Raw genomic sequence first — 16248 nt, 5'->3', positions numbered from 1 at the left:
AAAGTGCACTGTCTTTGCTTTACGGTATATTTAACCCTGGTCAAATTTTACGGTATTATAAAAAAGACAAGGAGTGAATCCGCCATTTGCCGCGACGTTTTCGGCATGGGTTTTTCCCCTTTGGGTGTCACTCCCTATCTTTCTTTATAATACCGTAAAATTTGACCAGTTTTAAAAGACAGATTGGGTTCAATTGATAATATATTTTTTGAGGCCATATACTCAGATTATACTAAAAGATATTTAGATATAGCAGAAATGTTTTTAAAAACGGTAACAAGATCGAAAATATGCGCCGCAATCTGCTGTCCCATTCTTGAGTTCATATGATTATATAGGTAAAGAAGGAAAAGGGTTATATTTTTGGAAGTCACAAGCCAAAATCAGGAGTAAATGACTCCCAAAACTTCCACTAATGGAAGCCCTGTATATAGAAGAGATTGAGACAGAACAAAGACAAATCTATACACCTCCATTGATGTTATGAATACAATAAAGCAAAAAAATGATATATTAATAGACTCAGTATACAACAATGCAGTAAATTGTCCAATCGTTAAACAGCTGGGATAACAACTGAATAGTTGGACTGCATTTTGACCATCTGTTGGAATCTTGTGAATTATTTACAGACTTCATGTCTATTGTTTATCAGGTCCATGTCCACATTGATTACAGGAAAAACACATTAATAATTCAGTCAGTCACAGATTTTTACTGCAATCTTATGGTAAAATACCAGACTATTTCTGTTTTATCTTTATTGATTAAAGGTGCAAGAAATACAAATTATTTAAAGAAAACCAGCAACTATGACCTTATTGTTTCAGGTTGATTTTATTTGTAATATATACCCCATGCTGGTAGCTTGGTAAATTCTATGTAATAGAGCCACTTAACATACTCTGGTCTGAAATTTCTGTAATGTGCTGGACATGCAGTCTTAGAATGATGGTTACATTGGCAAATTACCAGCATGCCTTCAGATATATAATATCTGTCATATGTTGCGGTTTCGGACAGGAATATCCGTCCCGAGGGGATCCGCCCATTGGGCGGTAAGGAGGCTTGCCAAGTTACCACCCATGGGCGGGTTCCCGAGAGACGGATATTCTGATCCGAACCGCAAACATATGTCAGATATTTTTTCTTGCATATACTCTCATATTATTTCATATTTAAAATTGTTTACCTCAATATGATATATGTTCATGGAAATTAAAGTCATTTCATCCATAACTATTTTCTTACAATAGCATATGAACTTACAACTTAAATTATGAACAACAGCGAAATCATCCTAAGCACATATTTCCCTTCTAAAACAACATCATTTTAACGCTGTTCATTCATAAAGTGCGCTAAAATGACGTTGTTGTTTGGCACGCGACTCATCTGGCACCCCCCCCATGTCAGATGAAATTTCCGGCATGAGTAAATCCTACAGAAACGCCAGTCTGCTATGCAAGAATAAAGCAGCATGCCTCCAGATTCATGCTAATTTTTATTTAAATCCTGAAAATGTAGTTCAAAGTGAAATATGGTAGAGCGAACAAAGAAAGCAATTTACACATTGCAATCGGCGTGCGCTTACAATCCACGCAAATTACCAAAAACATGTCAAAATATGCAAAAAAATAGTCCCTATTGAGTTACAAACACCTGATAAATATGGTGATAGATACTGCCATTAATCAGTCCTTTATTCACACATAACATGATGAATTATTACTTGAATTACTTTTCTGAAAATCTTAGTACATTTTTCTCTTTGAAATATTTTGGCTCACTTGGAGTATGCAGCTTTAAGCATAATGTATCCTTAATTTAGTGAGCTCTTTATTAAAATGTATTGAAACTCCTGTGCTACTGAAGTAAATTTTAGATTTGTGCAAATCTATGTTGAAAGCCTTATAATGATTACAATGAAATTTGTTAACTTAAAATGTAATGTAATAAATTTAACTGCTATTAACAACAGTCATGCCTCCTTTCTGCTTTATCCCCGTAGTTAATCCAAAAGTACCCCTGCGAGAATTCCATGAATAATTCATGAACTGTTCATGAACATATTCATGGACAAGTTCATGAATGTGCATGAACAACAAATGAGACTTTTTTTCGTTCACGGACAATTCATGAATCAAGATATTCATGAACATGTTCATGAATATATGTTCGTTAACATTCATGAATATATCGATTCATGAATTGTTCATGAAAGAAAAAAAGTCTCATTTGTTGTTCATGCACATTCATGAACTTGTTCAAATGCACATTCATGAAATTGTTCATGAATATGTTCATGAACAATTCAAAAACTTCTCCCAGGGGTCAAAATAATGTGACATCACAATCAATTTTCATTTAATTCTAAGACTGCTGATTTGTACCAGCCATAAAATGCACAATAGACAGTGTTTTAGTACAAATACAAAACACAAAAGCCCATTACACAGGTAATGAAACTTGTTAAACACTGTGCTCATTGATTCCCTATGTTCAAATTGAATTGTCATTAGAATTCACGACTTGCCAGTTTGCTCTTCAATTTATTTCTTTGACACAATTTTCCATAAGATTTTATATAGTCCATTATGTTAATACATCACTTTTTCTTCATTTTGCTAAGTCATTGTTATTTATTCCATTTTTAAGTAAGTTTGCACCGAAAGTTTGTTAAAACACATGTAGAGCTTTGTTTCTGGCGGCCATGTTGACTTTTGCATTATGGGTGTTACCAAGGTCAGCCAACTCTTGTTGATGATCAGTGAGTTCATGAACTCACGAGAGTTCATGAACTGAAATTTTTCAGTTCATGAGTTCATGAACTGAAATTTTTTCTAACACTAAAAAGTATTCACATGGGTTAGAATTGTAAAGACAAATTTGTTTTTAAAGTTCATGATTATTGTCAGCTTGTTCATGAACATACCAAAATGTTCATGAACAGAGCAAGAATGATGCCAAAATGTTCATGAACACATCAACATGATCGTGAACAGACAAACATATTCATGAACTTGAATGTTCATGAATATTTGTTCATGAACATTTCTGCCAAGATGATGAACAATTGAAAGATGTTCATGAATATTCATGAACTGTTCATGAAAATTCATGAATTGATGAACATGCTTTCGCAGGGGTAGTTAGCCTTTACCACCAGTTTTGAGCCTGGACTGAGGTCAGCCTGGACTTCCATTCTGAGTCTGTCATGACTCTATACTGTATACTGTTGATACCTAAATTTTAATATTTTGAATCCGAAATGTTCAAATCCCCTAAACATCAAATGGGCTTTTCCAAAATTCAAAGCAGGGAAAATCCATTACATAAATTCAGCAGGGTAAGGGAAAATGAGATCGGTTTGAACTGCCCTGTTTTGGTCATTTAAAATAAACATAATAAGCTGTCATACCATTATTAATTTAGCTGAGATTTAAATACCTAGAGCTTAGACAATCTTGAAGCCAATGTAACATTTTGGTTTTTTACGGGCAAATCAGCAGGAAATCATTATGTCAAAAAAGAAAAAAATCGTCATAATACATGTAGTATCTATCTTAATAATTTCACATAGACTAAGTAATAGAAAGAGCATCGAAATACGAGGCTATCTGATTTGTACGAGGAGGGGGCATAGCCCCCAAGTATAAATCAGATTGCTGAGTGTTTTGATGTTCTCTTTGTATCATAGTCAAACATAAAAATACGTTCCCTGTTGTCACAATATGAAACCCCATGAAAAAGTAACCATTGATCGAGCATCTGAATATGATATTTCTGTTGCTTTCCTTTTCTCTGTCGTCACAATAAGTAAACCCCAGCAAAAATGAGCCAAACAATGGGCAAGCTCTGGAGTGCGGGTAATTTAAATACCTGCACTGGATACCTGCACTCCAGTGCATGTATATGTATTATGTAACGATTTATCTCTGACACATTTTCAAAAGAAAGGTCCCCAGTTACTATGATACAAGTTATCTTATGAGCACATTGTACTAGGTTAAACTTTCCCAAATACTTGTGTGTATTATATAATATATAATTTATTAATTTACTAACTCTCTTAAGAAAATGCATTAATTCCCTCACTCACTTTTATATTGTATTAGTTTATACATTAAAATGCATTAATTTGCATTGTAGATTTATTAATGTATTCTGGAGCAAGTAAATTATACTAATTTAATCCGATCTATAGAAAAGAATGTTTATAGATAGTGGAAAATTACATGTAATCAGGGCTTGTCTTTATCTATGGCCTGCATGTTAATGCAAATGTATAATGTTTATTCAGTGATAACGTATTTCGAAAGACACCCAACTTTACTTCCGTATTTCTTTAAAATTTCGTTTGAGTCATTATGGCGAGCGAATCGTGACGTTATTATTTATTATTAATGTGAAATGGAATCTTTATCATCCAAGCTTTTAAACAGGTATTTTTTATCAGATTTTATGATGACTTCTTTTTTGTATATGAAATTTTAAATGAAACAGTAATGGCTAGAATAATTAAGAAAATTATTTTTTTGTACACATAGAAAAGAAATATTTTTGTATTTTTTAAAACCATTTTGCTATGGTGGAAAATATAAATAATGCATGTACATACTGATTTTGTTTCTTTCTTCTTTTTACTTTTTATTTTTATTAAGTCAGTGAGACATTCTAGACCATGGGGTAACTGAATCATGTTTTACCTCTAGGCACAGATGATATTGGCTATTGTATGGGACAGAGTCATTTTTGCTTTGATGTTCAAACTTGGCATTTATAAGTTCAGAAACCTGGGGAGACATATATTCACTGACATATGACTTTAAGTGTTTAGAGTGCTAGCCTGCTAGGACAATGTTTACTTAAATTGGTATTTCTTAAGAAATTTTTCAGTAATGTTTATCTAAAGAGGCAAAGTAATTTTATTACACAGACTCTGCCTCAAAGGCTATAGCTCTGCTGTAAATTGTTTGTTTGTTGAAACATTCATTAACTTTTCTTTTTAAATTTGTCATATAGTGAGGAAAATATCTTACATCATCTCCTGAAAATACCATACAACTGATACCCCCTGCATATGCCATACAACACATCAAGAAAAAAAGACAAAATGCCCTGTATATATCATACAACACCCTTGAATACACTGTACAACACCCATCAAATATACCATACACCACTCTTGAACATACCATACAACATCCCTGGAAAAGACCATATTATAGAACATCTCTTAAAAATAACCAAACAACATCTTTAGAATATTACCAAACAATATCCCTGACAACGTCGTACAACACCTTTGAAAATACCATTAAACATCCGTTGAAAATACCTTGAAAACACCTTACAACGTTCCTTGAAAATGCTATACATTAGATCTCTCTGTCAAAGTCATTAATCCATATTTGCTAATATTTTGTTTTATTTGGATACTGCAATAAATAGTGGACTATGATTTCCTACTCATCCTCTGCTTTTTTGTAAAATGAAAGACAAATAGTGAATGCAGGCAGTTTTCTAAGAGAGACATTGATTATAAATGTGATTAGTTTTAATTGTTTATTAAATATAAGACTTGATTGTGTAAAAAGTTTGTCAGTATATACAAACCTGTGCATTTACCCAGTATGGCTCAAACCCATGATTTGGCCAAGTGGTTCACGCGTCTAGACTAGTAATCTTTGATGCTGGCCATGTGGGTTCAAACACTGTCAGGGGCAAGTTGTTGGTTCTTTGAGCTGGTTGGTTCCAGGAACGGATTCGAGAGTGTTCCAATAAGCTTATAGCTTCCAACACAATTAAACCAAAATAAATTAGTATAAACCAATAAATATGGCTCAAACCCATGATTCCTGAGTGGATAGGCCATTGCACTTTAATCACAAAGTCACCACTGCCAATTAGGTCATATAAACTATTAGCAATGATAATTACTGAGACCTTGAGATATCAGTATTGATGCATTTGGTCATAAAAATGACAGTGTATAGCCACTGTTATTGTTGCTGTTTTACCTTTTTAATAACATATTTTTTTCAAACACCAATGACCGAGTAATATGGTAGCCTTATCATAATTTGCGTTAAAATGATTGTTGAAATTCCAGGAAGTCCTGATAACATTTTTGTATTTCTGCTGTCCCTATTGATTAAATAGTGAGCTAAGTCGTGATAAGATAAACTCTGCAGTGGTGTACAATATAGTTTGTTATCCAAGTTTCAATATGATTTATTGGTATGTTATATCACCTTAAAGTTTTTTTGATAATTGTAAGATAGGTTTTTTATTATTATTTTTTTCAAATTTGGTATTTTAGTTTTGGTGTTTAGATTTGTATCACATCAGTCAATTGTACCCCAACATGTCTTCTCACTTCCTTGGTTGCAATCCCTGTGATATTATAGTGAGGGAAATGAGCTAGGTATTTAGATATCTTCTGTCTATATGGCACTGCCTTAATTGACATTGTGGTGGTTTTGTTTTGATGCTAAAAAGTTAGGTCATTATGTCAGACTCCTTCCCCTTGTGGACGAGGGGTTGCCTTTACAGGTTGCAGTCACTCTGAGTTTAACCCTGTATGCAGTGTTAGCTCAGGCGACTAAACGGGTTTGAATAATAAATACTGGAGCCTACCGGTGAGGTGGTTTTTGACCCCTGGTGTTACTTTTAAAGTTTGTAACCTCCGTGGCTAACCAAAATCATCTTTCCTGTTTTGGTGCCCTGTGACCTAAATAGTGTATGTGCACCAAAAAACCAAACAAAAACAAAAATATGTCAGACTTAAGCATTGTGGAGTCACTTACCAGGTAGTAGGAGTTTTACAAGCCAACTTTTCCAGTGCAGGATGGGGCATTAACCAGAAGTCTGAATTTCCAAAAATCAAAGTCCTTATTTTATTCCCTGAGGCATTGTTGGATACCCACGGTAACACCATTAAAATTGATTACATGTTATGTTATGTTACATGTTAATCAACCATGAGTATCAGACGATAACCCTGCATGAGGATTAGGGGGCAGTACTTAGAGAATCGAGGCTATATAAGGTTATAATGGTGGCATAATGTTTAATGACATATTACTGTTGGACATAAAGTTGATATCTAAGAAGTTGATTATTTTAACATTCATAATCATTGGGTTTTTTCAACTTTGTTTCAGTTTCAGTGATTTCATATTTTGCATGATATAAAAAAAATATTTATTAATGAAATTATTTTTTGGTACTTATATTTGTTTTCTATATTTCAGGGCCACTTATATAAAACAGCTGACATTTAACAACAACAAGAAATAAGGACATACCAAAGTCTTTAACAATGGTCATTCTAGCCAAGGTAAAATTTAGAAATTTCAAAGATAAATTTGACCACATAATTATAATGTTTACCACCATTGTTTACTTTAAATGGATGGTAGTTTAAATAATGGCCATTAGATCTATCTGTATTTGACATTACTTATAATTTAAACTATACTTGAGGTTGTTAATACATTTGTACCAATATGTGTGAATGATATGTACTTGCACATATTAGAGTATGCCAGATAAGTACCAGTACTATTAATTGTGAATGACAGTACTGAATATTATCTTATGTCATTGCAATGGTAAGTTTCATAATCTAATACCAGCATTATTTTACAATCATGTATTATCTTTAAGATTAGGGCCAGTATCAATATACCCATACCAAGCTTTATATCTGAAAAAGTTTCTTTTAATCTGGACAAAACCTTCATTTTAAAGAAAAACTTAAAAAAATGTACTGACTGAATTGTATGCAGTGCAGATCATGATCAGAATGATGGTAGTGAATTCTGGTACCAGTGCAGGCTGATCTTGGTATTGCACTGGTTGTATGTGTACTGGTATATTTAGTAAAGGCGTGGTACCAGAAGGCAATATTTGTTTGATACATTCATCTGTAGATTGAATCCTACATAGAATATTTAAGAGAACTTTGTTTACCTAATATAGTGAATCATCATTGAATATTATATACTGTAAGCATGATAAAGCACGAAATGATGCATACTATTATTTTACATTCAACTGTTTCAATTAGATTGGCCTCAAAATGAAATGTGTTAACTATATATAAACTTATAGATGTTTGGATCTGTTGACATGTTGAGCATCAATACTTCATACTTCCTCATTTTAAGCTAATCAACCATGTGAAGACATATGCTGCATTTAACTATGTATATATGCTTCATACAGAAAAAGTTTTTTTTTTCAGTGGCAAGAAAATTACTTGCACATATTTTGTTCAAACAAAAAAATATGTTTTTTTTTTCTTTAATTGTTAGAATGGTATTATTTAAATTATAATATGAATTTTTAACATCTCATTTTCGAAGTACTGTACATGTAATTAATTAAGAATTGGTTTTTAATATGAACTTCGGGTGTGAAGAGAATTTTTCCTTTAATTTTCTATCTTTATTATAAATTTAAGATATTATTTTCCCTTGATTTTCTATCTTTATTATAAAGATATGAGTTTCCTTTGATTTTCTATCTTTATCATAAAAATATGATTTTCCTTTGATTTTCTATCTTTATTATAAAGATATGATATTCCTTTGATTTTTTATCTTTATTATTAAGATATGATATTCCTTTGATTTTTTATCTTTATAATAAAGATTTGATTTTCTGTCTTTATTATAAAGATATTGATTATCCTTTGATTTTCTATCTTTATTATGAAGATATGATTTTCCTTTGATTTTCTATCTTTATTATTAAGGTATGATTTTCCTTTGATTTTCTACCTTTATTTTAAGATATAAAACACAAAATTACACATACATTAACACTGTTATAATAAAAACAGTAGGCAATAAATCAGGGGCTACCATTTTTAAGTAAACAAGAAATATTGCCTATATATTGACTGATCGGTCAAATTGTAACATAAAATACTGCAGATATATTCACAAGTAGTTGGCATGCCCCATAAATCTTCATAAAGTATGTATAGATAAACTTACTACTAAAGTATAAACATATTTATTGCAGATATGGGGAGGGCCTAAAGGTTTAAGCAAATCACCTCTGTACACATTTTTCTCCTGTTTTTGGAATGTGAAATAATTCCTTTACATGATAAATTGATGAAGTTTTAAGAGCAAAGTCGTTTTTTTCCTTTCTTTTGTTTGAATAGAATATACAGACTTTATCTTTAACTTTTTGTCTAGTGAAGTATAAGTAGCTGTAAAATGTTGCCTGGTACTTCATCTTGGTGTCTTTACATCTCTTCAGAATTTTAATCTTAAAAAATACACCCTGCATTGTTTATTATGATTGATTTGTCTTGATTAGAATTTGGAACATTTGATTACATTTAAAAGTGTTTTGAAGAACTTAAAATTTAAGGGTCAGCAGTAAATATAAAAGAGCTAATTCTGACTGCATGCATGGAACTGTGTGTGACTCGATCCATCTATACTGGCATTTAACATAGGCCAATCATTCTTGCTTTTTCCAATCACTAAGTTACAAATTAATTATAGACTCCAATGAAATTATCAAGGACATTTTTATAGAAAAACTTAATTAATATATGACTTATTTAGGATGTGTATATGTTTTTTTCTTCACATTAGGGCTGAACTCACTTATTCAAAATGTTATATAATTTTCTGAATCAAAGTTCAGGTAACTGAAATGGATAATTCATGTAACTTTATCAAGAAAAAAACCAACATCCTCTATACAGATGCACAAGCAGTTTGTTATCTTCAGTGTTTATTTTTAAGTAGCCTTTAAAAGACCCCGAGCTAGGTGAATATTCTGTGTAATTGGTTAATATCATAAAATGTTGTTGGTTCAAACATAAAGTTTAACATGTTTAACAACAGCTTAATGATTAATTTTTACAACATTTTATGATAATTAATTACATGTTTGCAATAAATTGCACACTTTTTATTGTCTATGACATTTAAAGAGAAATGTTTTATGTGGATATTGTATGAAAACAAGAAGATTGATTTGATGAACAAGGAAGGCCACTGACAATGAAAGAGTGAACAATGCATATACTCCATGTTGTATTCAGCAAAATTGCATGTACAGTACTTAAATAAAACCTTCACCTTTCAAAAAGTGCAAATTTTATCACCTCGGTCAACAGTTTTCTTATCAGAAGCTGAGCCTCAAAAAGGGTTAAGAGATGTTTTGGGTAAACTTTAGATTACTGTAAGGCAAATTTAAGTTGTTTTTTTTCTTTCTGATAAGCTAATGCTGACACTTGAAATTAGACAGGAGAAGCCGTGTGCTATGAACTTTATATGTACTATGAACCGATTTTACAGAATGTTTAAACTTTGTCCGCCAGCTGTTAATAATACAGGGCTTAATATCATCAGACAAGCACCAGATTTGTAAGCAGGAATCACCGTGGTTTGATCCTAGAGCAAGTCAGAATTTCTTGCTGCTGATGTCAGAAATGATGTCAGACTAGTTAAAAAGTCTGTCATTTACTGATTACATTGTAATTGATATTTACTGGTTGGGTTATCGGTATTTACTGGTTGAGTTATTGGCATTTACTCAGGTTGGGTCTGAATTCCATCAAGGCATCATTTTAGAAATTTATCCTTTAAAGTGAATTGATATTCTCTTTGGTTTAAAAGTTAGTGAACATTATAGATTTTTGAAACTCTTTACTAATTAGATCTGCTGCTAAGTCTGATTTTATAAAAGAGCCTACTGGTTGGGGAGATAACTTCGGCTGGTTGATAAACTCGGCTTTTTATAATTAAATCGAGTTATCGGAATTTTTAATCTAATCAAGCTCACCATCTCAAACTATCGCTGGAATTCGACAATATCTGGAAATTTTGTCAAGTTTGGTAAGATATTTAAAAAATAACACAGACTTTTACCTGTTTGTTTACAAAACATGCCTATAAAAAGTACGGGAATCCCATTGTTGTGCGCATGTGCAGCAGATGCTCAATTTGAGGCCCGCACAGGCGTATTTTTATATATTGACCGACTACCGGTAAAGCAGACAACGTCTAAGTATACATTTTGTAGATGAAATTCAGACTCACTTTTGTCTTGCTTAGTCAGAAAAAAGGCTGATATCACAATTGTAATCTTTAAGTGGAATGGATTGAAAGACTGATGTTAAATGCTCCTTTTATATGTTAATGTGTAGGTTGAATACCACTAAATTAATTTCTTCTTCACTCTGTTAAGCTAAGCAAAAATAAATTTGAATCACTTATTCTTTAACTACATATTTCGTTATACGTTAATTAATGATAATGCATGTGTTTTTACGTAAAAATGATTTATATGTTACATAGTATGTTGCATATAAATATCGTGTTAAATATTCATTATACCAACGTAATGCTCAACAATTTTGGTAACAAATATTTTTTATTTGACATAAATGAACAGCAAAGAAATAATAAAAATGTCTAAACATGTTATTTTACGTTTTAACTTACTCATTTAAGAAGAAAAACAAAGAGCCGGAATTATCTACTCGCGCGCGTAAAAAATATCCTTTTTACGTACCTCTTCCAGGGCCTCTCAAAATTACCCGTTATGTTTCTAAATATAACTTTCATGGTGATACCAGAAAATCGAAGAGCTGAAGTTTATTGTGGTGCAAGATTCATCAGAATACGTAAACAAATAAATGAAATATGCCCTCAAAACACTGATTTTCGGCCGAGTTTATCTCCCAAACCAGTAATGTATATTATACTGATGAAATTTGTGATATTCTGGTCAGATTGTTAATTAATTGATTAATTTTATTGATATCTTCTATTAAGCTGATTTGTAATTCAATCTTGAAAATATCTTTCTCACTGAGAGTATTATGGCATCAGTCATGGTTTTATGATTTAAACTAAATAGTAATTAATATGATGGTTAGATCTGAGGTCCCAGGGGAGTTCGGGGATGGGGAGGAGAATTGTCTAGGAGACATTTTAACCATTACTGGCAAGTTTTCAATATTTCTCCCAGGCCCGTTAATGTCTTGATGTTTAAAATCGTGGCAACATGACCACATGTATGGTATTTACAGCATTTCTTTCCCCTGATTTCATTGTTAATTTTGTTTATTTAGTCTTTTAAGGGCTTATCAAAGATAGATTTTAAATGTGTGCAAAGGTGTTTCTTGTTTGTGTATGGTCGAGGCTGATAAAATATCGTCAAATCGTAGAAATTTTGGATGTCATTTGGATTTTGTTGACGAGTGGTCCTTCTGACATTTTATTTGGAATTTAAACTGTAAGATGAATATGTTTAATTGTAGGGTAAACATTTAAGTAATGCAGTTTTAAGTTTCGTTACAAAATTATTTTTTGTGAAAGGATAAAATTTCAGAGTCTGTGTATTATTGTATTTATGAGATATGGACTGTAGAAAAGCGATTGTAAATCTGCATAAAGCCTTGTAAATAACAGATTTTGCTGATATTGAATACAGATATTCTAGGATACAATTATGCACTGAATCTAAGGGAATTATTTATAATTGTGGTGACATTTTCCAGCAGCTCTGTGTGTGAGAAATATAAATGAAGGAGCTTGTTTATAAGGAAAGTAAATGAGTATGTCATGCTAAATTAAAACAACTGAAATATTTACAAGTATAAAGTGTTTCTGTGACTTTTAATGGTGGAAATTTATGAATATATTATTAAAAAAAAAAAAAGTTTATAATTGATTTGTGCAATACATGTATTGAGGGATATATTCTGGAGCATATGAAAAGTTTGAAACAGTGAGATGGCCTTACGCTCAATGCGTCCTGGAATTTCGGTTAGCAGATTTTTAGTTTTCATTAATGTAAAACGAAAGGGTTTGTGCAGATATTTATATCATAGTCTCACTTGGTTTTAAAGTCTTTTTGAGTGTTAAATATGAAAAGAAACCATTCTTCTATGTAAAGACAATTTTAGCCTTCTTCTATGTAAATTATGTCCTAGAGCTCCTATGTAAATATGTGCTAGCGTTCCTATGTAAATTATGTCCTAGAGCTCCTATGTAAATATGTGCTAGCGTTCCTATGTAAATATGTGCTAGCGTTCCTATGTAAATATGTGCTAGCGTTCCTATGTAAATATGTGCTAGCGTTCCTATGTAAGTATGTGCTAGCGTTCCTATGTAAATATGTGCTAGCGTTCCTATGTAAATATGTCCTAGTGCTCCTATGCAAACATGTCCTAGTGCTTACATACTAGTGATTCTTCAATGTAAAGACATGCACTTAGCGCTCCTGTATAAAGATGTCCTTGCGCTCCTTATATAAAAAACATCTCAGTGCTTCTTCTAAGTTAAGATATCCTAGCCTTCTTTCTATGTAAAGACATCTTTGCACTTTCTTTCTAAGTCAAGATATTTTAGCGGTCTTTCTATGTAAAGACATCCTAGCACTCCTTGTGATATACCTGAGTTGATTATTAGCCTGAAGTGAACATGTTTTATTGTTATCATTAAAGTTGTATGCTATCAGGACAAGTGAGGTTTAACTAGCCATTATACAAATGTAAGCTGGAATAATTGACTTGTTAAAGGCCTAATTGATCAATACTTGAAATTCTTTCAGCTGTTATGTATAATGGTAAAAGTCGAGACTGAATATATACCCATATCAGCTTGTACATCCATACATTCTGATATTGTTAGTCAATGTTTTTTTGTATATATGACATGACCAGCTAGCTGAGGGATATATCTCAAATAAAAAAAAACTGTTTATATGTTTAAGGCCATTATAAATTAAACCTGCCAAGAATCTTTATAAATAATTTCATAACACAGCAAACTTCCTTTATTTGAGAAAAAAATGCATTTAACTTCATAAATTGACAGGAGCTGTGTAGATAGTAATAACATGAATGCCATGATTATCTGATTAAAAGTGATGTAACATTAGCCTGTAGTATTTATTAACCAGGTTTTCAATTTTGAAAATCCTGGTTATTAGATTGGGGTATGGCGGGCGGATGGGCGGATGGGCGGCTGGGCGGATGGGCGGATGGGCGGGCGTCAAACGAAATTGTGTCCGCTCTGTAACTCTTCAACCCTTTGAAGAATTTTGATGAAACTTCAGACAAATGTTTACCACATCAAGATGACGTGCAGAACGTATGTTCCGCATGGCTGGCTCCAAGGTCAAGGTCACAGTGACATTAACATTGAAAATCCTGTCCGCTCTGTAACTCTTCAACCCTTTGAAGAATTTTGATGAAACTTCAGACAAATGTTTACCACATCAAGATGACGTGCAGAACGCATGTTCCGCATGGCTGGCTCCAAGGTCAAGGTCACAGTGACATTAACATTGAAAATCCTGTCCGCTCTGTAACTCTTCAACCCTTTGAAGAATTTTGATGAAACTTCAGACAAATGTTTACCACATCAAGATGACGTGCAGAACGCATGTTCCGCATGGCTGGCTCCAAGGTCAAGGTCACAGTGACATTAACATTGAAAATCCTGTTTACATGATTTTAACTTGATTTGGCAGTCAAAGGTCATATCATCTTTGGAGGTAATTTAAAAAAGATATGATATATTATTTCATGTCTACTTTGTAACTTGTTTTTCATTATACAGAATTATCAATATAATTATAGTGAACAAATTCTTCTGTGCTGAACTCGTCCTACATTTCTCAACGGATTTTGTTCAAACTTTCACAGAAGCTTTGTCATCAAGCACCCTGGCACATATTGTCGGGGTTTTGTGATTGGATAGTTTTTGACCTAATTATGGCCCTTTGTTTTTTTCCTTATACATAATATTATAGTGAACACTTCTTCAGTGGCAATTCCTCCTACATTATTCATGTTTTACATTGCACATAGTTACATTGTTTGTTGCTTGTATTTGTATTTCAAATACAACATATTTATCTACAATGGTGATAATTGAAAACCTGGTTTCATGGCATTGCCATGTTTCTTGTTATTATTATAAATTATAATATGATAATATATAAACTTGTGTCTGCTTACTTGATATGAAAATAATTTAAAGATAATCAGTGGATATTCCACAACACAAAACTTTAGTGAATTATATGGCACAAAATCTTTCAAAATTACAGTTTAAAATTAAAAGTCTCAATCATTTTTTACCGTCTTGTTGAAAGAGTTTATTAGTGTCCGCTGGACTGTCCACTTGTCATGTCCAAATGTCATAACAAGTGTCCACTATCATGTATCTTAATTATAGCCACTACTGACCACTGCTAATTGTTTGTGTCATAAAACTGACCATTGCCATAATATTTGTCACATTTTGCTTTGCTAGCTGTACTGACCTGTATTTACAGTGAAATCTAGCTTAGTTAGATTAGAATCTTTCGACAAGGTGGTTCTGGAAGACATTAGGGTGATGATTCAGTAAGCATCTCATCCAAACTTAATGACTTGTCCTAATTTTGTAATCTAAATGAAAAGTCTCTGCAGGCTATGGGGTTATTTTTGAGCCTAATTAATGGAGCATATTGGTTTATATCCATTCTTTGTAGGGTCACCACTTATGGCATATGAGATGCTGTAACAGTTACAAAATATCTAAGCTATTGCCATTTTGCACAAGAAGATTTAAATCATTTATTTAGAAAGCTCACCAGGTTAAATTAGCTTTCAGTTAAAGGCACATTATAATATGCCTCAGAAACAAATGTTTTAACTTTTTAAAAAGTGCCGAACCCAAAATTAAGGACCTACTTATGGGAGAGGGCCAGATGTACAGTCTACAGGACAGAACAGTATTTCCTTGACTTCATTTAAGTTTAGTTTCAGACCACTTAATTCTCAAGTAAAATGCAAACAAAATAACTTGGCAGTAACTAAGATGAAACAAGTTTTCGATGCAATATTTAAAGCACCTATTTAAAGCACCTGCATTTATCATTCCTGATTACTGAACCTCTGTAAAAAAAAAGTTCTTATCACAAGCAAACCTGAACAAATCAATATAATATTGTGATATGATTTTTGATGACTTAACGGAAACATTGAATGTTTACTTGTCCATTTGCTTCACATCAAAACATATCTGATATAACTTCAAAAGTCCAAATTATGTCAATGAACTTCAGAGTATTGATGGAGATCATAAAACACATTTTTTCAGTTTTTTTGTCATCTTCTAAGATACGTTCATAGATAACGAGCAATTTTTTGTTTTTTGTTTGTTTTTCTTTTATCTGTCAACTTTTGAACTTTGTTGTTTTTTT

General features: G+C 32.3%; 1 protein-coding gene across 1 annotated transcript in view; it reads left to right on the top strand.

Moving 5' to 3' along the window:
* LOC132731573 (myosin-VIIa-like) overlaps positions 1-16248 on the top strand; it is a 65824-nt gene that overhangs the window by 1696 nt on the left and 47880 nt on the right. The window contains exon 2 of the mRNA XM_060717767.1: positions 7260-7345. Coding sequence (XP_060573750.1) covers positions 7328-7345 — 18 coding nt within the window. The 5' untranslated portion in view covers positions 7260-7327. The remainder of the gene's footprint in view (positions 1-7259; positions 7346-16248) is intronic.

This window comes from Ruditapes philippinarum, unplaced genomic scaffold (assembly GCF_026571515.1).
Source record: "Ruditapes philippinarum isolate M1 unplaced genomic scaffold, ASM2657151v2 ctg3083_1_1_1_1, whole genome shotgun sequence".
In the NCBI taxonomy this organism is placed as follows: Eukaryota; Metazoa; Mollusca; class Bivalvia; order Venerida; family Veneridae; genus Ruditapes; species Ruditapes philippinarum.
This window is presented reverse-complemented; position numbering and strand designations above follow the sequence as displayed.